The 21,725-nt window shown below is 40.9% G+C and overlaps 1 protein-coding gene across 7 annotated transcripts in view; it reads left to right on the top strand.

The window, feature by feature from the left end:
* The window catches only part of sh3d19 (SH3 domain containing 19), a 202,115-nt gene that overhangs the window by 95,306 nt on the left and 85,084 nt on the right, over positions 1 to 21,725 (top strand). For all 7 annotated transcript variants that reach the window (XM_041190073.1, XM_041190096.1, XM_041190081.1 and 4 more), the window contains exons 7-9: positions 2,187 to 3,209; positions 8,747 to 8,854; positions 9,198 to 9,298. In XM_041190073.1, the coding sequence (XP_041046007.1) occupies positions 2,187 to 3,209; positions 8,747 to 8,854; positions 9,198 to 9,298 (1,232 nt within the window). The remainder of the gene's footprint in view (positions 1 to 2,186; positions 3,210 to 8,746; positions 8,855 to 9,197; positions 9,299 to 21,725) is intronic.

Below are 21,725 nucleotides of genomic sequence, written 5' to 3'. Positions count from 1 at the left end.
AATAGCCTACTCCCCCTATTTCTTATGAGACTTCACTGATAGTGATTGTAGGTAGGTGAATAATGGGGATGTAGTGAATTGATCTGTGGATGAAACTTTGATAGGCAAGAGCATTTGAAGATGTGTTCACTGACCATGACAACTTATGTGAAGTCATTAAACTTCTTCCTGCTCTGCATCCAGTTCCTTGGGGCTAAATTCCTGGCACTGAACTCTGCCGTTATCTCTTGCCACTGCCTTCAGGGTATGTGTCTGGAGGGCATTGGATCCTTAAGGATACAGGGCATCTCTCATTTTTACCTTTTCCATTAAGACCTCTAGTGTACCATATGAAATCCTCGGTGTACACTCTCTCTGATGGTCATCCACTATTGAGTCTTCTGCAGCATAATACTTAGAATGATCTCAATGCCATGAACAGCCCCAATGCACTACCTTTTAGGAGGTGCAGTCTAACTTTAAGTAGTGCTAGACACTAAAATATTTGGTCACCACTAATGTGTGTAGCCAATGAAGAACACAGGACGTATTGGCTGCATTCAGCAATCATAGAAATGAGCAGGCAGCACAAAGTTGCAACCCTGCACAATCATGATCCTTGCACCTATTTCTGGGGATTGTTCAATTTAAGTCTAAACCAGGAGGGATAAATTAAAATATTTCATCAAATGTAAAATCATGTACAGAAAGTGGTATAAGAGGGAAAGAAAGATAGGATTTAAAAAAGAGAAAGATACATGAGACAAAGAAATTTTTTTAAAATTCTATTAATTTTTTTTGTAATCTTCAACAATGTTTAAATTTTGAAAGAATGAGACTCGCTCTTGGGCCAGCTTGGTTTTCAGAGTCAGTGAGATTGTTTGGCAGTAATTAAGACCCATCATGATCTTAAAAATGTGTTTATTCCTGAATGCACCAACCCTAACTTTTTTCTGGTTTGTAATGAGTAACTTGTGAGTAAGTATTGCAACTTTATGCTCTTTGTGTGTTTTAGTGCTGAATCTATCAATGAGAATACTGATGTATATAAGCTTATGGAAGGACAGGGCATCAGACAGCAACTTCCGGATTTCCACGTTTAACTGTGCGGGTGCCAGAAGTTGCTGCCCGATCTACTCCATAACAAGTTTAGGCCTATACTCGTGAGAGTTTAGAAGGATGAGAGGAGATCTAATTGAGGTATATTAGATGCTAAAGGGGATAGACAAAGTAGACGTGGAGCAGATGCTTCCCCTTCTGGAGCATTCTAGAATGAGACCCCATAGTTTTAGGCTACAGGGGGGTAGATTTAAATCAGAGATACGGAGGAATTATTTTTCTCAAAGCGTCGTGAATCTGTGTAATTCACTACTTCAGAGTGCAGTGGATGCCAGGACGCTGAAAAAATCTAAGGAGGAGATAGACAGATTTTTAATTATAATGGGTTGAAAGGTTATGGGGAGAGGGTGGGAAATTGGAGTTGAGGCCAAAATGAGATCAGCCATGATCGTATGAATGGTGGGGCAGGCTCAAAAGGCTGAATTGCCCACTCCTGCTCCTAGTTATAACAACAATGAGCATTGATAGCCTCACCATTTATTTACTGCTAAATGAAGACCATTGTAAAATATTCATGCATGGCAGAGGATCAGAGTTGAGAATCTAAACAAACCACTTGAGCATCATTATTGGGTGCCAAGATCATAATACATGTCAATCAAATTGTAATCCACTTTCTTTTGATGTCTTTAATATGTTTTTATGATTTTTAATTTCTCACCCATTAGTCATTTCAGCATAACTTGGCTGCAGTATGCACGATCTATAGCAACTATCCAAGATTTTTTTGGCAGCATCCTCCTGTGATCTCCACCAACAAGAAGGACCAGGACAGCAGGTGCATGGGAACACCATCACCTCAGAGGTCCTCTCCAAGCAGCACACCAACCTACTTAGCCATATATCATTGTCCCTTCAAAATCCTGGAACTCCCTAACTAATGGAATTGTGGGAGTAACTTTAAGGCACAGGCTGCAGCTGTATAAGAAGGCGGTTCACTACCTAAAGGGCTACTAGGAATGGGCAATAGATGCCAGCCTTGCCAATGACATCCAAATCCAAAAAGTGACTTTCCTTAAATGATTTATATGTTTGTCTATTCCTTACATAGCATGTTTTCAACTTATCCTGTGCCTGTTTTGTTCTAGTTCAGAGACCAGTGAAACCTTCCAGACCAGCTGTGTGCCTCATTCCTATTAGACCTGAGGAAAGTGAAGAACCTTTGATTTCAATAGAAAGTAATTCCAGTAGGGAACAAAGTGTCCAAACAAACACTAATGTTGTGGAGCGACCCATACCAAGGCCCAGGTCCTTAGGTAACTTCAAGATACTTTTTGAAGAACTGCAAAGTGAGACTTCTGAGGGAGAAGGTGAAGAAAGTGGTGTTTTACGTGGGCTAACATTGTGCCAAAATCCATTGACAGAAGATAATTTTGCCAACCAGGAAACAATGGGAGATAACAGTGGACACAGCTTCCTTGCCAGGATAAAGGCATTTGAAACACAAACCGATTCTGAAAATTCTGCTGGTAACACACGGCCATCAAAAAGACCAGAAGTTGCTCCAAGATCTTTCGGGCCAAAGCCTGCGGTAGTACACGGGAAACCAACTGTAGCACCCAAACCTTCCGTGGCTGACAAGAATTCAGGAGGATCTGATAAGGTGGTTGAAACAAAACCTGTAGCAGCAGAGAGGCAGGGGCCAATCCCCCTTCCAAAACCACAAAAAATGCCTGCAGCTGCTAGACCCAAGCCAGAGCCACCCAAGAAACCAAAACCCAGTATCTCCGCAGAGTCAAAACAGAGCAATGGAAGTAACAGTACTTTAGATGCTGGAGAGAAAGCACTTTCAGCTACTGTCACTCCAAGAGAAAGACCTACTGATAAGAGGAATCAAGTTCCTGTTCCAGCACCAAGGCCTACTGTGGCAAAAAGGACCATTTCTGAAAATCGTGATCCATCTTCTACAGCATTTAAACCTCCTGCTTCTAGACCTTCAGTATTACCCTTAACAAAGACTTCCATGATGCAGGTTGAAGAATCTTCAAGCAACAAATATGCAGCTTCTCCAGATAAGATCTCAAACTTGCAAGATCTGATAAGTTTTGATGATGATGATGTTGTACCTGCTATTCCAACAGGAGATAATGTGACCTCCCTAGTGACAGTAGGTAATGAAATGTTAGCTTTGTTTTTTTCTAAACTTCATTATGTGTACTCCCTGGTGACACAAAGAGGAGGTAGTATTTGAACACTAAGAATTATTTTATTCTAAATTTTCTGCCCATTTCTTCTAAAATGGCTGATTATCACTTAGATTCCAGCAGCCCTCTGGTATCTTATGCAAATCATCATGTGAGACCAGCCAATGGGCACTAGAAAGTTATTTGACCATGGAGGGCATTACAGTGAAGGCCAGTCCTCTCCTCACCCAACATCAACATTTGAACATGTCTGACAAGGTTTGTTCAGTAGCAGTTAGGATCAAGAACCCCAACCAAATTCTTTTTGGGTTTTTTTTGCCTCAACTCCTACCCCCTCCCTAAGAGCCCTAAAGATCAATTGTAGCATCCATAATGCTTCCCCAGCTAACATAATACAGACCAGCTTTCTGGATTACATACCTCAACTAATCATATCTTAATCCGCTAAACCACTGAACAGCTTATTAAGTTACTTTAAAGGGAAGCTTTGCTGATTGCCTAATTATTTACAGGATATATGACTGTGGGCTATCACGCTGTCCTCCACTTCTGTTCACACACAAGCACTTTTTAGCTGGATAGCTGATTTTCCTTTTTTCCCCCTAGCCTAGCTTAGGATGCTACAGCACTCAAATTGATGGTTCACCTGAGATCAGTTAAGTCAGCACAGGCTGAGAAACAAATCTGGGACTTTTTGGTCTGTTTCATTCTACTCTGGTGGATAATGCCTGTACCTTCAAGACCCCTGGGAGACCCAATACCTGAGACTTAATGATTATAATTCCAAAATATAATAGAGAATGGTATTGAATCTTTCTTTTTGCACCTATTCTGTACAGATGATCCTTCCTCTAAAGGAATCATCTGGTCTCTTTCTCTAATTGTGTCCAGTTACCACCTTCACTCCATGATGGGAGGGATCTTTGATGAAATGGGGACATTTGGACACAAAGAGTGGAGTATGAACGGACCTTAGTTTAATCAATGAGGTCAAATTTTATATCCTGGAGATTTTGTTCTGTTGGCAGTGAGAAGTCCCAGAGTTTCTGTACTACTCTCAAGGCATTAAATAATATTTGTAGAGTCTGACCCTGTCAACTGTACATGTTCAATTGCAAAGAGAAGTCTGTTCATTAAGGCTGTTTATTTCTCCATCATTCCAATTGATGAGATTTCTCATTCGCAGTGTCGAAAAATTGTAACAGCACAGAAGGACGCCATTCCGCCCATCATGCCTGCACCGGTTCTCCGACAGAGCAATTCACCGCGTGCCACTCCTGTAGCCCTGCACATTCTTCCTTTTCAGATAACAATCCATTTCCCTCTGGATTTTCTCGATTGAACCTGCCTCCACCACATTCAGGCAATACATTCCTGATCCCAATCACTCGCTACATTAAAAAGATTTTCCTCATGTCCCCATTGCTTCTTTTGCCGATTAGCTGAAATATGTCACCCCTTGTTCTCGATTCTTCCACCGGGGGAACAGTTTCTCCCTACCTACTTTGTCCAGGCCTCCAATGATTTTGAATAGCTCTATCAAATCTCCTCTCAACCTTCTACTCTCCAAGGAAAACAGTCCCAATTTCTCCAATCTGTCTACATAACTGAAGTTCCTCATCCCTGGGAACATTCTTATGAATCTTTTCTGCACTCCCTCAAATGTCTTCACATCTTCCTAAAGTGTGGCATCCAGAACTGGATGCAATACTATAGTTGAGGCCAATCCAGTCTTATTTAGGTTTAACTTAACTTCCTTGCTTTTATGCTCTGTGTCCCAGTTAATAAAGCTTCGGATGGTGCCTGCTTTATTAACCACTTTCTCAACCTGTCCTGCCACCTTCAATAATTTATACAATTATACACCCAGATCCCTCTGCACCGGCTCCTGCACCCCATTTAGAATTGTACCCTTTGCTTTATATTGTCTCTTCACATTCTTCCTACCAAAATTAATCCCTACACACTTCTCTGCATTAAATTGCATCAGCACTTGTTTGTCTATTCCACGAACCTACCTTTGTCCTTTTGAAGTTCTACACTATCCCCATAGTTCACAATGCTTCCAGATTTTCTATCATCCGCAAATTTTGCCCTGTTCACAAAGATCTAAATCATTAATATCCATCAGAGCATGGGTCCCAACACTGACCCCTGGGGATGTCAACCACAAACCTTCCTCCAGTGAGAAAAAAACATCAATTAACCACCAATCTCTGTTTCCTGTCATTCTGCCAATTTTGTATCCATGTTTTTACTGTCCTTAATTCCATGAGCTATAACTTTGTTTACAAGTCCGTTGTGCTGTACTTTATCAAATACCTTCTGGAAGTCCGTGTACACATCAACCGCATCACCCTCTTCAAAAAGCTAAGGCAAGTTAGTTAAACATGATTTGCCATTAAAAAAAACCATGCTGGCTTTCCTTAATTAACCCACATTTATCAAAACTCTGGACAAAATTAATAGTCATTATTGTTTCTAGAAGCTACCCCACCACTGAGGTTAAACTGACTGGCCTGTAGTTCCTGGGCTTATCTTTGCACCCTTTTTTCAACAAGGGTGTAACATTTACAATTCTCCAGTCCTCTGGCACCACCCCTGAGTCCATAATGGCCAGTCCCTCTGTTTAATTCCACTTTTTGGAGGATAAATCTGCTGTCTAGTTAATGAAAGAAAGCTTATATAAAGTATCCTTTACAAACCAGGATATCACAAAGCACTTTACAACTGCTGGATTACTTTTGAAGTCTAGTCATTGTCGCTTTGTAGAAAAATATGGTAGCCAATTTGTGAGCAGAAAGGTGTCTCAAATAGTAAATGGATGAATGTCCAGTTCATCTCCCTTTGGTGTTGATTGAAGAGGAAGATCAACCTTGGCATTGGGAGAACAACCCACTACTCTTCCTAAAATTGCATTTTTTACACCAACTTGATCTGGCAGGCAGGTACCAGAGTTTATCCTTTGAGGCAGGGATCGGGATCGGGCCATTTCCTGACGTCACAGTCTGGCCTCCTGAATGGCTCTGCCCGCCCACCATATTTTCACTCCGCAGAGTTGGGGTGGGCTAAAGTCAGGGCGTCGCTTCCTTTTTACAAAACCATATTAAATCTGCTTGATTATATTACGAATTTTTAAATGTCCTGTGCAATTCCCAATGACAAATGTTAAGCTAACTAGCCTATAGTTTCTTTTTTCTGTCTCCCTCCTTTCTTGTATAGTGGTTTTACATTTGAGAATTTTCCAGGTTTCTAATCTACTGGGATCTTTCCAAGACCTAAGCAATTTTGGAAGGCAACAACGAATGCATCCACTATCTCTGCGACTGCTTCTTTTAAGACCCTAGGATGCTGGCTATCAGGTTCAGTGGCTCTCAGCTCTCTGTTTTCCTAGTACTTTTACTCTAGTTATTGTGATTGTTTGAAGTTCCTCCTCTTTTGCCCTCTGCTTTTCTGATATTCTGGGAATGCCTTTTGTATCTTGTAAAGACAAATGCAAAATACTTGTTCCAAGTCTCTGCCATTTCTTTGTTTCCCATTGTTAATTCCCCAGGAGACCAACACTCACTTTGGCTATTCTTTTTGTTTTTATATACTTGTAGAAACAACTTCTGCCTGTTTTCATATTTCTTGCTAGTTCTCTCTGGTACTTCAATTTCTCCCTTTTTTTTTGTTTTCATCATCCTTTCTTGGATTCTAAAACTTCCCCAGTATTCTGGCTGCCACTAATTTTTGCAGCATTGTACACCTTTTCTTTCAATTTGATACCCTTAACTTCCTTAGTTAGCCATGGACGGTGCATCCTTCTCCTGGAGTCTTTCTTTCTCACTGGAATGTGTCTTGGTTGATAGTTATGAAATATCTCCTTAATGTCGGCTATTGCTTCTCTACCATCTTACCTTTTAACCTATTTGCCCATTCCACTTTAACTCTGTCTTTATACCCTTGTAATTGTCTTTATTTAAGTTTAAGACACTAGTTATGGACCCACACTTCTCACCCTCAAATTGAAATTCTATCATATCATGATCACTTCTTCCTGAAGTGCCCTTTACTAAGAGATTATTAATTAATCCTGCCTCATTACACATTATTGGGTCTAAAGTAGCTTGTTCTGCAGTTGGTTCCAAGACACATTGTTCTAAGAAACTGTCTTGCATATTCTGTGTGAACTCATCCTCTAGGCAAATTTGATTCATCCAAATCACCTATGATTATTGCAGTATCTTTCTTACAAGTTGGAATGCAGCTGGGTTTTCCTGGGATGGGAAAATCCAGCCCTGGGCCTCAATTTAACTGCACTTCCAATAATGCAGCATTCCTTCAGTACTGCATTGTGGCATCAGTTGAGATTACATGCTCAAACCTGTGGGGGAACTGGAAGCACAAGCTTTTGATTCAAAGGAGAGAGTGCAGCCAAATGAAAGAATCTGACATCTGAAGCAGAAAATGATGTATTTAGTACTTGTGTTGATTAGACAGGGACTAAATCAGTAGTTTTGTAACTCGAATGCTGTATTGATCCTGGTTATACATAACACTTTTCAGTCCTTGGAGAGAAGCAGCGTAGATTTATCAAAATGAAACTTGGGCTCTAAGGATTAAATTGAGGAGCAAATTATAAACTAGGGTTATGTTCCCTAGAATTAGAAGATTAATTGGTGATTTGATCAAAGTTTTTGGGATATTAAGGTGAACAGATAGGGTCGATACAAAGAAACTATTACTGCTGGTTGTTAAGTCTAGGGTAAGGGGGCATAGTCTAAAGCTTAGAGCTAGGCTGTTCAGGAGTGAAGTTAGGAAACATTCCTACATGCAAAGTGTGGGAGTATTTTGGAACATTCTTCCTCACAAAGCTATCGATATGAGGTCTGTTGTTAATTTCAAATTTAAGATCAATATGTTTTAATTAACCAAAAGAATTAAGGTATAAGTGGCAAAAACAAGCATATGGAGGTAGATCTCGGATCAATCATGATCTCATTGAAGGATGGACCAGGCTTTAGGGGCTAGATGGCCTACACCTTTTCCGATGTTCCTTTGCTGTTTATGGGACCTTGGTTGCTGCAAGTTGACTGTTGCATTTTCCTGTGTTACAAAATTAACTACATTTGCAAAAGTAATTCATTCATAGTAAAGCACTTTGAGACATCACAAGAATGTGAAGGACATGATATAAATCTATTATTTCTTTCTTTTACTGTCCCTTGTCTTTCTTTCACTCTTTTTCTTTCTCCTGCTTTTTCTTCCCCTTTTCTCTTTCTTGCTCACTTGTGTTTTCTCTTCTTCCTTCCTTTCATTCCTTCTATAACGAACCATCATTCAACAAGACCACTGCTGTATTTGCCCTAGAATTATTCCAGTCTATCTCCAGCTGAAAAAAACTTACTACGAGTTGTACAAGTGCATGATCAGCACTGTGAGATTTAGAAAGTGATGACAGGTAAAGGGCATATTCAGTACTAAATGTTTACCATTATGACTTCTATTTTCGGTCCTAACAGATCCTTTTCAGACTTTACCTAGAGGTCAGATGGCACCCACAGATAGTACTTCAAGTCGGCCACCTTTACTGCGTAAACCAACAGTAATTCGCATACCTAACAAACAAGGTAAAATTAAGCATTCTTTGTTTTGTTTATTCACATGTTCAAAGTTTTTTATGTTCCCTTCCTCTCCAGAAATTTTTGTGCAGGAAGTTTAGGATTGCCTCCTTTTGCCAAATCCCAAGTAGCACAACAATGATCAGGAATACCAGTCATTGAAAAGAATTGGGAGTTACATAATTTTAGTGGGAAAATGGGATATTGTTAGATATTTTGGATAAACTGAAATTCAGTAACATTTATGTGTCTATATCCTTTAAATTTTAGCCTGGCTTGCAAGATGTGTGTGATGTAAAGATAACTTTTCATGGAGTATATGCTGACTGTCCTTTCTTGTCCCTTTCACCAGCATCAGAAGACATTGAAAGCCCACCCCCTCTCCCTGTAGAGACTCCTGTTGGCAGTTTTGTTGCACAGAGGCCCAACATTGTGCCCAAGACTGCAGTTGAAGTAAGATACAAATTTCCTACACAGTTTCCTTTCAAAATCTACATATTTTTATGGTCATAAAAATTAACCATTTTCGTGGTTCATTGAAACAGCCATCATTTTTCTATACAGCATGAGAAGCTTCAAGATATTCAGTGGAAATGGGCTGACCCAGTAATTCTGAGCTAGTTATGGTTATTGCCAAAGTGGAAAATAATTTGTATCTCATTGATCCTCTACATGGTACAAAGAAAATACATTCATTCAATAAAATAATAGGTAGTTATAAATGTGCATTATAAGTATAATCTAAATTGATCTGTGTACTAATAGTACTATGGACAGTTGGTGTTTTGCCAGTTTTTACCTTTAAAAATCCCTAACTCTTTGGAAACTTGGAACAATTCCATGATCACCAGTTGCTTTCTTGCAGCCTCTCTGAGCCATTGCTCTTCACTCAGAGCCCAGTTAGTAAGTGTGAACAGCCTGCTCAGGCATGTAGGGCATCAAAGCTCTCCCCAACCCTGTGTCTCAATCGTGTCCACCCTCCTTTTCAAGAAGCAGTCAGCTGTTACAGACAGAGGGGGTTAATTTAACGAGCGCTGATTTCTCCCCTTGCCACCTGTCCATAAACAGGTGTTTTTGGATTTTTGACTTCCCCAACACCTCAGTTTTGGAGTGATCCAATCCACTATTACTAACTCCACAGCAAACTCAAGATAGGGTAGATTCAGAGGGTTAGTTTATTTTACACACACAGTGCAAGGAATGGGTGTCACTACATAACCCTGGCACATTCATACAATAAAAAAGGGATAAGGGAAAGAAAGAGGTACAGGGCAAAGACCACAAACAAATGAGAATTATTGGTCTCATGAGTCTAGAATCAGACTTCCAATGGTGTATTCCTTCAGAGGTTAGCAGATAGAATCTGATGCTGGGTAATCCACTTTTCCAGTAATGCTGACTTCCATAATGGGAGAAGCACATAGCAATGAATTAGTCTCCCAGTAGGCACTGGTACAAAAGTTCAGACATTCCAGTAGAAAACAGTTTGTGGGGCCAGGCAATATAAACCTGGACAGAGCTCTGGTTCTGCTGCTGCTTGGCTGATGGAAGGTGACAAAAAGAGGCTGACTGCTGGCCTGGAGTCTGTTTTTCTCTTCTGAGGTTAATTGACAATAGAACCCAAAAGCTGTATGGTTAAAGCAATTCAAACAGCTCAAGCTTTGATCATGTGACAGGGTGGTTTCGGATCAAGCCATTTAGCTAACAAGGCCCCTTGTTAAAATCCATTGTATTTTGAGCAGGTAACTGTGGAACCATTAGCACAACGTTGGAGATGAGTCACAAATATCTGTTTCTTCGTCCAAGCTGGCTGGGGCAGATGTCTTATCAACTAGTCCTTCGTGTTGGCTTGGCTGGAGTGTTCATGCAATGCAAAGCGGTGTCAACTTTCAGGAGGTTGATGAGTTAGCCTTTGTCCATTGGAATTGCTCAGAATTTTTCAGAACTACCAGCATGTGACTAGCTGTGGCCATTTTATCAACTCAGCAATTGTCTTTTTTTTAAAAAGAATTTAAACAAAAGAATATGGAAGAGAAACAAACTTCTTTTAGATTTTTTTTCCTTCGTGCCTTCTCGGCATGACACGGTGGACAATGTTGGTGGAGTAACTGCACATTCAATACTGTCCTTTCTGGCCTGACCATCTGCCTATCTCCAGTAGGGATCACTGGATTGCAGATGATGACATCGAAATCCGTGAGAATTCTCCAAGTCTCCTCATGTAACTGCAATCAGAGACAGGTAGAATCTGTGGAGAACTGGCGTAAATGGCTGAAACAACCATTTATGCCATTTTTCTGGGGTTTCCACAGAACAACTATTCATGACTTTCCAGGCCAATGTCATTAGTGCAAATGGATGATACAATGATTAAAAACAAAACCTGTGAACACTTATAATAAAAGAAAATAGGATCAGGAGTAGGTCATTCAGCCCTTCATGCCTGCCCCAGCATTCAGTATGATCATGGGTCATCCTCTATCTCAATGTCATACTCCACTCTGTCCATACCCCTTGATGCCTTTAGGGTCCAGAAATCTATCTTTTTCCTTCTTAAATATATTCAGTGACTTGACTTCCACAGCCTTCTGTGGTAGAGAATTCCATAGGTTCACCACCTTCTGATTGAAGAAGTTTCTCCTCATCTCAGTCCTAAATGTCATGATAATAGTTGATCATGGTAGTGGACTCCAGTATTAGATACTATACGGTGCTCTATACTAGATAGGGGGTCACCTTACCTGGGGATTGAAGGTCAGATAGCACATGTTGGAGCCTGTCTCGATAGAATTCAGTTAATGTAGATATGTGTTTGTGCTAAGAAAATGTGTTATCAATAAAGTTAGCTCAGCTACAATATCGACAGCCTATGTGCATCATTGAAACAAAAAACAAGACATGGTGTCAGAAGTAAACTAAACACGACAATGGAGTTTCTAAAACCACCGACAAAGCTCAGTTTGGAGGGTAGTCTTGCCGAAAACTGGAGGAGGTTCCAGCAGTGATTTGTGTTGTACTTCATAGCGACGGGCAGTGTTTAAAAATAAAGACCCTCGGGGACTGTCTTCCATCTTTCTTCATGTGGCAGGGGAAGCAGCCTGAGAAGCTTAATGCATTCGCATTTGAAAGAGAGATGAGGAAAAAATGACTTAAAAGGAATAATGGAAAAATTTGAAACGTACTTGTAACTCTAAGAAAAACATCACGCATGAAAGATACTGATTTTTTTACATGCACACAAAGCAGTGACAGCATCAGTCAGTATGTAACTGAACTGAGGACATTAGCTAAATCGTGTGATTTTAGAAAGCTTGAAGAATCACTTATCCAAGATAGAATAATTTGCTGAGTCACAAGTGACTCTTCGAGAGAACGGCTTTTCAGAAAAGTTCACCTCGTGCTGGAGAAGGCAATAAATATCTGCAGAGCAGCAGAGACAATGAACTGCCAGATTAAACAGATGACGGAAGATGATAAACTGCACATGGTCAAGCAGTTAGATGCAGTTAAGCAGAAACAGCCATGGGAAAGAACAAATAGGCAGTCTAAAAGTAAGAAGAACAAAACTGCTATTAAAACATTTAAATGCTGCTGATGTGGAACAGAGCATTTACCACATAGTTGTCCAGTCTACGGAAAGCAGTGTAAGAACTGTGATAAACTAAATCACTTCTCTAAGATGTGTAAACCGAAGAAAGTGGCACAGATTGACACGATTGAAACTGAACTTTTTGTTGGTGCAGTAACAACAAATTCCAAAGAAGACGAATGGAAGGTTGATCTAAAAATTGCCAACATGATGGTGAGTTTTAAGAAGCTTGACCCAGATGCACAAGCAAATGTCATTTCCATCAGCCTGTATCGTACGATAAGCAAAGAAAAACAGCTAGTTGAAACAAAAGGGAAACTGTCTACTTCTACAGGTGGAAAAAATTGCTATAGAAGGCAAATGCACAGTTAGTGAACTACAAAAAACAGCCTCAAACACTTCCATTCATAGTGGTGAAAACTGATGTAAGAACCATTCTTGGAATCAAAGCTTGTGGAAATCTGAAGCTAATCAAGAGAATAATGACTGTCACCACTGATGACATCCTGAGCGAGTATAAAGATGTGTTCCAGGGACTGGTTGCCCAAAAGGAGAGCACACTATCAAGACTGACGAAACTGTGACACCCAAAATATACCCGCCCAGGAAAATACCAGTAATGTTGAGATCGACTGAAAGCAGAATTGGACAGAATGGAGAAATTTCACATCATAAAGAAAATTGAAGAACTGACAAAGTGGGTTAATCCAAAATTGTAATTGTAGGAAAATCAGATGGGAATCTGTGAGTCTGTCTGGATCCCAGAGACCTAAATCAGGCAGTACAAAGAGAGCATTACCAGCTGCTCGCAGTAGAAGAGATCTCGTGTAAGCTAGCTGATGCTAAATACTATTTAGTCTTGGATGTGAGTTCAAGCTTCTGGCAGATCAAGCTGGATGAACGCAGCTCCTATCTCTGTACCTTCAACCATACAGGTGATACAGGTTTTTACGCTTACATTTTGGTATTAATTCAGCTCCGGAAGTGTTCCACAGAACAGTGAAGCAGCTGTTGAAGGGTCAGAGGGCATGGAAACCTATATCGATGATGTGCTGGTCTGGGAAGTCTCACGAGAAGAACACGACCACAGACCAAGGCAGGTGTTGGCCAGAGCTAGAGATAGGAGCCTCAAGTTGAAGAAGGAAAAGTGCAAAATGGGTCTTCATGAAATCAGGTACTTGGGACGTATGCTAATAAGTGAGGGACTGAAGCCAGACCCGAGTAAAATCGAAGCAGTCATGAACATGCCACCCCCCCAGAATGTAAGAAAGACTTGGAGAAGTTCTTGGGAATGGTAACTATCTTGGGAAATTCATTCCGAGCATGTGAGGCCTGACGGCCCCTCTTGGAGAATTTCCACAAAATGATGTGGAATGGCACTGGGAACAAAATCACCAGGAAGCTTTGACCAGTCTGAAGAGAACACTGACCCAGGCACCAGTGTTAGAGTATTACGATGTCAGTCAGCCACTCAGGATCTCAGTGGACGGTCAGCTAGTCAAGATCTCAGTGGACGCTTCAAGGAATGGCCTGGGAGCTGTCCTCTTGCAAAATGAGGCATCAATGGCATACGCTTCAAAGGCAATGACTGAAACATAGTAGCCGTATGCCCAAATGGAGAAAGAAATGCTAGCAATTGTTTGGTCTAGAACGTTTCCATCAGTTTGTCTATGTCAAAGACATGGAGGTAGAGTCTGATCATAAGCCTTTGGAAGCTACACTTAAGAAGTCCCTGAACTGTGCACCACCAAGAACCCAAAGATTACCAATGCGTTTGCAGAAGTACCGGGTCAGAGTTAAAAACAAACTGGGCAAGGAAATGTACATCGCAGACACTCTATCACATGTATACTTACTTATCACAGAGAAGAGGATAAAGAAACGGAAGCACAGGCTCACATGCTGACAACTTCACTGATCCTGTAACCAAACTGGATGATATCAGGAAAGCAACCAAAAACGACACTACCCTGAGAAAACTGCAGCAGATTGTGCAAACTGGCTGGCCCACACATCAGAGTGGAGCTCCTTGTGCTGTACAAGAGTACTGGGGCTTTCGTGAGGAACTTCATGTAGCAGAAGTAATACTTTTCAAGGGAGAAAAGACCATAATTCCTGCAACATTGAGGAAAGAAATACAGTGCATACATGAAAGTCACCTCGGCATAGAAACATGCAGGAGAAGAGCTCTGAGATGTACTGTATTGGCCTGGAATGGAAGCACAAATTGGGGAAATAGTGAATACGTGTGCAGTGTGCCAAAAGTACAGTAAATCGCAACAAAAAGAACCACTTCAACAACAGTGTCCAGAGAGTTTGGCAGAAAATTGGAGTGGACTTGTTCACATTTGACAACAGTGAATAGTATCATTACTCAAAGTTTTTTTTGAGTCTGTGCTGCTGAGAAATGATAGTAAGAGCACCACTGTAATAAATTATTTAAAATCAATTTTTGCTTGCCACAGCATACCTGAAGTGCTCATCTCAGATAACGGTCCACAATTCTCAGGCACTGAGTTTCGCAAATTTGCGCAGGACTGGGAGTTTTGCCACATTACATCAAGTCCCAAATATGCACAATCCAACGGAATGGTGGAGTGTACTGTGCAGACCTTAAAACACCTGTTGAAGAAGGCAAAGGCATTCAGAAGAGACTGGCTGTGCTGGATTTCAGGAATGTTGCATTAAGAGAGCATTGGATCATCTCCAGCACAGCTCCTGATGGGGAAAAGACTAAGAACTAAGCTTCCAACTGCACCTCAACTGTTATTTCCACAGCCAGTGAGCTACAGCATGCAGGACCTGCTCAAGCTGAGATAGCAGAAACAGTACTTGATTGAGGTGCCTAACCTCTGCCTGACCTGAACATGGGAGAGACAGTGAAGATTAAGCATGAAAGGATCTGGAATCCTGCTGTTGTCACAGGAATCACAAGAGAACCAAGGTCTTATATAGTGCAGACTCCAAACGGACAACAGTGCAGGAGAAACCAGAAATTCTTAAGGAGAACAAATGAAACACAACCCTGCTCTGAACCAGAAAGTGTAGCTGAAGATCAAAAACCAGAAATGCACCAGTGAAGCAACAGATAACCAGACAAAGCCTGAGAGTCCCAAAAAATATCCAAGGGGCGATAGTGACACAGAGCTGGAGAAGGCCCCTTGTCCTTCAAAATTACTTCTGTCACCATTCAGAATATCCAGTGGAAGAATTGTGAAACAACCAGAGATACAGAGATGAGTAAAAGACAAGACAGAATGAGAAAGAATATAAGAGACTTTGTGTACTTGAGTTATATAAAAGTTTGTTTTTTTTTAAAGAAAGAGAAATGTCATGATAGTGGTACTGAACACCATTATTAGATATTATATGGTAGTCACCTGACCCAGGGATTGAAGGTCAGATAGCACATGTTGGAGCCCATCTTGATAGAATTCAGTTACTGCAGACATGTGTTTGTTAGGAAAATGAGTTATTAATAAAGTTACTCAGCTACAATGTTGACAGCATATGTGCATTATTGAGACAAGAAACAAGACACTAAATGCCTTACCCCATATCCTGGCACTGTGACCCCGTGTTCTAGACCTTACAGCCAGAGGAAACAGCTTCCCTGCATCCAGTCTGTCCATCCCTGTCAGAATTTTATACGTTTCAATGGGATCTCTTCCCTTTCTTCTAAATTTCAGTGAATACAGGCCTAGCCAGCCCAGTCTCTCCTCGTATGAAAAGCCATCCCAGGAACCAGTCTGGTGATCCTTCACTGCATTCCCTTTATGGCAAGTATATGCTTTCTTAGGCATGGAGACCAAAGCTCTCTCAATATTCCAGGTGTGGTCTTACCAAGGCCCTGTACAACTGCAGTAAGACATCCTTGCTCCTGTAGTCAAGTCCTCGCGCAATGAAGGCCAGCATACTATTTGCTGCCTTACCTGCTTTCTGCACTGCATGCTTGTTTTCAATGATTGGTGTACAAGGGCACCCAGGTCCCTCTGTACATCAGCATTTCCCAATCTGTCACCACTTTAATAATACTCTGCCATTCTGTTTTTCCTACTGAAGTGGATAACTTTACGCTTATCCACATTATACTGCATCTGCCATGTATTTGCCCACTCAATCCACTTGTCTAAATTGCCTTGAATCCTCTTAAAACCCTTCTCACCGCTCACATTCCCACCAAATTTCATGTTGTCAGCAAACTTGGAAATATTACATTTGGTTCTCTCATTCAAATCATTGATATATATATTGTGAATAGCTGGGTCCAAGCACAGATCCCTGTGGTACCCCACTAGTCACTGTTTGCCAGTCTGAAAAAGACCTGTTTATTCCTACTTTGTAGGAATTGGTCTGCTAACCAATTCCCAATCCTCGTGGGTAAATGTAAATGCAGTATTGTATTGAAGATGACACTGTTGAACTTGATAGCAATGCCTCTCATGGTCAAATATCCTGTTAGTACTCCTACAAAAAGAATGGCTGCACAGACTTGATCCTGGAGAGCCAATGAGTGTTCATAAAAGTTAATTTTTGTGGAGGTGAAAGACATGGGTATGGTTCTTAATGAATACTTTGCATTTGTTTTCATGAAAGAGGGGAATGGAGCAGACATTGTACTTAAAGAGGAAGCAGAGAGGAAGGAAAGAATGAGGGAGTTAGTGTCCTTGAAAGTGGAGAAATCATCAGGCCCATATGAAACATATTCCAGATTGCTAAGAAAAGTAAGGGAAGAAATAGCAGAAGCTCTAACCATAATTTTCCAAATCTCTTTGGCTACAGGTTTTGTGCTGGAGGCCACATTACCTCCTTTTGTGCCATAAATTTTCTATTGTTTCTTTTCACTCTGATTCAAACTCCATCTAAAGTTCACTGAAACATTCTATGTCTGTCACCTTGGGGAACCACTGCCCAGTTACTGTTCCACTGCTGTTTCCTGCTGCCCCAGTTACTATTTCTTGAGTAGCTGCTGCTCTTCCACCAGTCGTTTCCCCATTCCTCCTTCAATGCCACTTCTCCTGCTCAACAGCAAACCACTATCTTTCATGCGGTGGATTGTACCCTTATCAACACGTGGCTGACACTATAGCAAAAGAGGTGAGGGATATCAGTTATGTGAGAGACTAGCAAAGCTAAGTGTTTTCCTTAAAACAGGAAGGTTAAGGGGAAATTTAATAGTCATGTACAAAATTTTGAGGGGTTTTAAAACAGAATCAGTAAGGAGAAACTGTTTCCATTGGCAGGTGGATCAGTGACCAGAGGGCACAGATTTAACATAATTGACAAAAGAACCAGAAGGGAAATGGAGATAATTTTGTTTTACGCAGTAAGTTCTGATCATCTGGAACACTCTGCCTGAAAGATTGGTGGAAGCAAATTAAATAATAACTTTTTAAAAGAATTGAATAAATGAATGAAAAGGACACATTTGCTGGGCTATGGGGTAAGAGTGGGGGAGTGAGACAAATTGGAATACTCTCTTTCAAAGAGCAGGTGCAATAGGCCTCTGCGTCATAGGTCTATGATTCTGTGATAAGCTACTTCATGATTCCTGTTTAAGAATGGGGATTTTGTTAAGTCTACAAGAAGAGCAGGTAAATCATCTGGTTAAGACAACCATTATACCGCTTGAAGATATTGGAAGCAGGCAACTAAGGGGAATATTACACAGAAGAGAGTGAGAGCCTCAGGAGCACAGCATTAAAGACCTAGCAGATGGAAAGAATGAAGGCAATGGAAGCTGCAGACAACTATTCCCTGCTTGGCTACCCTGATCACAACTGGACTGTCCCATGCCATGGACCATATTTACTTCACATCTCAAAAATTTAGGCTGACACCACAGTTCAGTACTGAAGCAGTGCTGCATTGCTAGGGGTGCTATCTTTCAGCTGAGATGTCCAACCAAGGCCCCATCTGCCCTCTGAGCAAACCTAAAACATCCCAAGGCAATATTTTTGCAGAGCAGGGGAGTTATCCCTGGTGTTCTGTCCAATATTCATCCTTCGATAACATCAGTTTTTAAAAAAGATTACTTGGTCATTATCACATTCTTGTTTGTGGGAGCTTGCTGTGCATATATTGGCTGCTGAGTTCCCTCCTTCACATCAGTGCCTACACTTCAAAAATTTTTGGCTGTAAAGTACTTTTGGACTTCCTGAGGCTGATAAAGGCATTACATAAATGTAAGCCTTTCTTTATTACACATTCAGTTACTTCATGAAGATGAGCAGAGGCACAAACTAGAGACAGCAGGAAAAGCAAGGTTTGTTGTGCTTGTCATAGTTCCAAACCTTACCTAGATTTCAGAGCCAAAGAAAGTGCTTGAGGACATAATGAGCTACTGTTCACATTTGAGAATCTAAATATGGAAACCAAAATGGCCAGAGCAAGAGCAGAACAAATAGAAAAAATATAAACCCCACCTATCTGTGCTGTCTAACTACCTTCCCATATCTACCCATCTTTGAATTCCTTCAGTCTAGCTTCTGCCCTGTTTGCAGTGCTCCAAAGTCTCTGGTTGAAGTCAGCTGTGACATCTGTTGTGACTGTAGTACGTTATTGCTCCTTGCAGGATTTCTCTGCAGGATTTAGCACAGTCACAGCTCATAAGACATGAGTGTAAGAAATAGGAAGAGGAGTACACCATATGGCTCATTGAGCCATTCAATATGACTATGGTTGGGCTTCCACTTCTCTGCTCATTCCCCATATCCCTTAATTCCTTGAGAGACCAAAAATCTGTCTATCCCAGCCTTAAATGTATTCATTGGTGCAACATTCACAACCCTGTTGGTCAGAAAATTTTCTTAAATGTGGAAACCAAAATTGCACACACTACTCCAGATCTCACTAAAACCCTGTACAGCTCTAGCAAGAATTCTTTACTCTTGTGCTTAAAACCCCTTGCAATAAAGGCCAACATGCCATTTATCTTCCTAGTTGCTTGCTGTACCAGTGTGTTAACTTTTTACGTTCCTTGTACAAGCACTCCCGTCTTTTTGAACATCAACATTTACAAGTTTCTCACCTTTTAAAAATTATTCAGCTTTTCTATTCTTTCAACAAAAGTGAATAACATCACACTTCCCTACATAATAATCCATCTGCCACCTTGCTGTTCACTCACTTAACCTGTCCATATCTTTTTGTAGCCACTGTGTCCTTCCCACAGCTTTCCTTTCCATGTTGTTGGTATCATCCACGAGCTTAGATACATTATTCTCTGTCTTTTCATCTAAGTCATTAATATAGATTGTAATTGGCTGAGGCCTGAGCACTGATCCTTGTGGTACTCCATTTTCACTACCTGCCAATTTGGCTAAAGTACCACTCTGCTTCCTATCTGTGAACCAATCCTCTTTCCATGCTAATATATTATCTCCAACTCCATGGGCATTATCTTGTCTATTAACCTTTTGTGTGGCACTTTATCGAAAGCATTTTGGAAATCCAGGTATACGACATCTACTGGCTCCCCTTTATCTACCTTACTCGTTGCATCCTTATAAAGCTCTAATAAACTTGTTAAACAGGATTTCCATTTAGTACAACGGTATTGACTTGTTCTCTTGTTAACACTACCTTTAAGTTTAAGATTCTTGTTTGTGATTGGAGTTTTGTCACTTTTAAATTTAACCTAGAATTCAATGGTACATTATTATGATCACTATTTCTCAGTGGATCTTTTACTGTGCCATCACTAATTAACCCTGTTTCATTACACAATATTTGATCTAAGATAGCTTCATCACTAGTTGGTTCAAAAACGTATTGGTCCAAGAAACTGTCTCAAAAACATTCCACAAACTCATCTTCTAGACCACCCTTGTCAACTTGATTATCCCAGTCTATATGAAGATTAATGTCCCCCCACAATTATTACATTACCTCTGTTACAAGCTCCAATGATTTATTGTTTATAAACCCTCTAACGGTAGTTATACCGATTGACAGAGCATTAAACAACTCCCACCAGTGTTTTCTGACTCTTGCTATTTCTAATTTCCACCCATTCTGATCCTACTCCATCATCTTCTGAAGCGAGATCCTTTCTCTCTTATGTCCTTATGTCACCCTTTATTATCAGGGCTACCCCTCTTCCTTTACCATTTTGTCTCTTTCCGGAATATTGTGTACCTTTGTAATCACGTCTCTGTAATGGTGATTAGGTCAAAATCATTTACCTCTATTTGTGCCACTAGTTCATCTGTCTTATTGCAGATGCTTCATGTTTCCAGATAAAGAACTTTAAATTTCATTTTTTTTCTCTTCTATTCCCTGCAATGACTTATTCATTGATGTACAATTTTTGTTAAACTCTGTCCTTTCCTGTCCCATTCTTCTTGTCTTTACCCACATTGCTAAACTCCTCCGATGCCTCGACCTTTCTCTTTAGACTTCTAAATCTGCCTTCACTGAGACCCTCCCTTCCTCCTCCTGTCCTCTGTTAGTTTAAAGTCCTGCCCACAACTCTAGTTTATACAATTGGCCAGGACACTGAACCCACTGGTTCAAGTGTAGTCCGTCCCAATGGAATAGCTTAGTCTTCCCCGAGCACTGGTGCCAGTGCCCCTTGAATTGTAACTCCTGCTGCCCCAACCACACTGAGCCATGTGATTATTTTTCTAATCTCCTTGACCCTGTGCCAATTAGCACATGGCAAGGTAACAATTCTGAGATTATTACCTTTGATGTGCTGCGCTTTCATTTGGACCCGAACTCCTCAAATTCTCTTAGGTAGAACCAGAAATGCTGTTCTATTGTTGTTGGTTCCCATGTGGACCACGAAAACTGAATTCTCTTCTTTCCACTCTTAAGTTCCTCTCCAGCCGTGAGGAGGTGTCTTTAAACCTGGCACCGGGCAGACAGCACAACCTTCGGAGCTCCTGGTCATGGGTGCAGAGAACAGTATCTATCCCCCTGACTATACTGTGTCCTATCACTACCACATACCTCTTCACTCCCCCCACTTGAATGGAATCCTTCACCACGGTGCCATGGTCAGTCTGTTCATCCAACTTGTAATCCCTCTCCTTAACCACACAGGAAGCAAGTACATCAAACCTATTGGCCAAAGTCAGGGGTTGAGGCTCCTCCATCACTACCTGCTGGATCCCCTTACATGCCTGACTCACTGTCACACCTTTCTGTCCCTTACCAGTGACCAACTCTAAAGATCTGTGTAACCTGTGTGACCGCCTTCTGGTACAAAGTACCCAGGTAACTTTCCCCCTCCCTGATGTATTGCAGTGTCTCCAGCTAAACAATTCAGAGTTGAAGCTCCTCAAG

The sequence above is a fragment of the Carcharodon carcharias genome, chromosome 1, assembly GCF_017639515.1.
Source record: "Carcharodon carcharias isolate sCarCar2 chromosome 1, sCarCar2.pri, whole genome shotgun sequence".
NCBI lineage: Eukaryota > Metazoa > Chordata > Chondrichthyes > Lamniformes > Lamnidae > Carcharodon > Carcharodon carcharias.
Note: the sequence above shows the minus strand (reverse complement) of the source record. Positions and strands in the feature narration are given on the sequence as shown.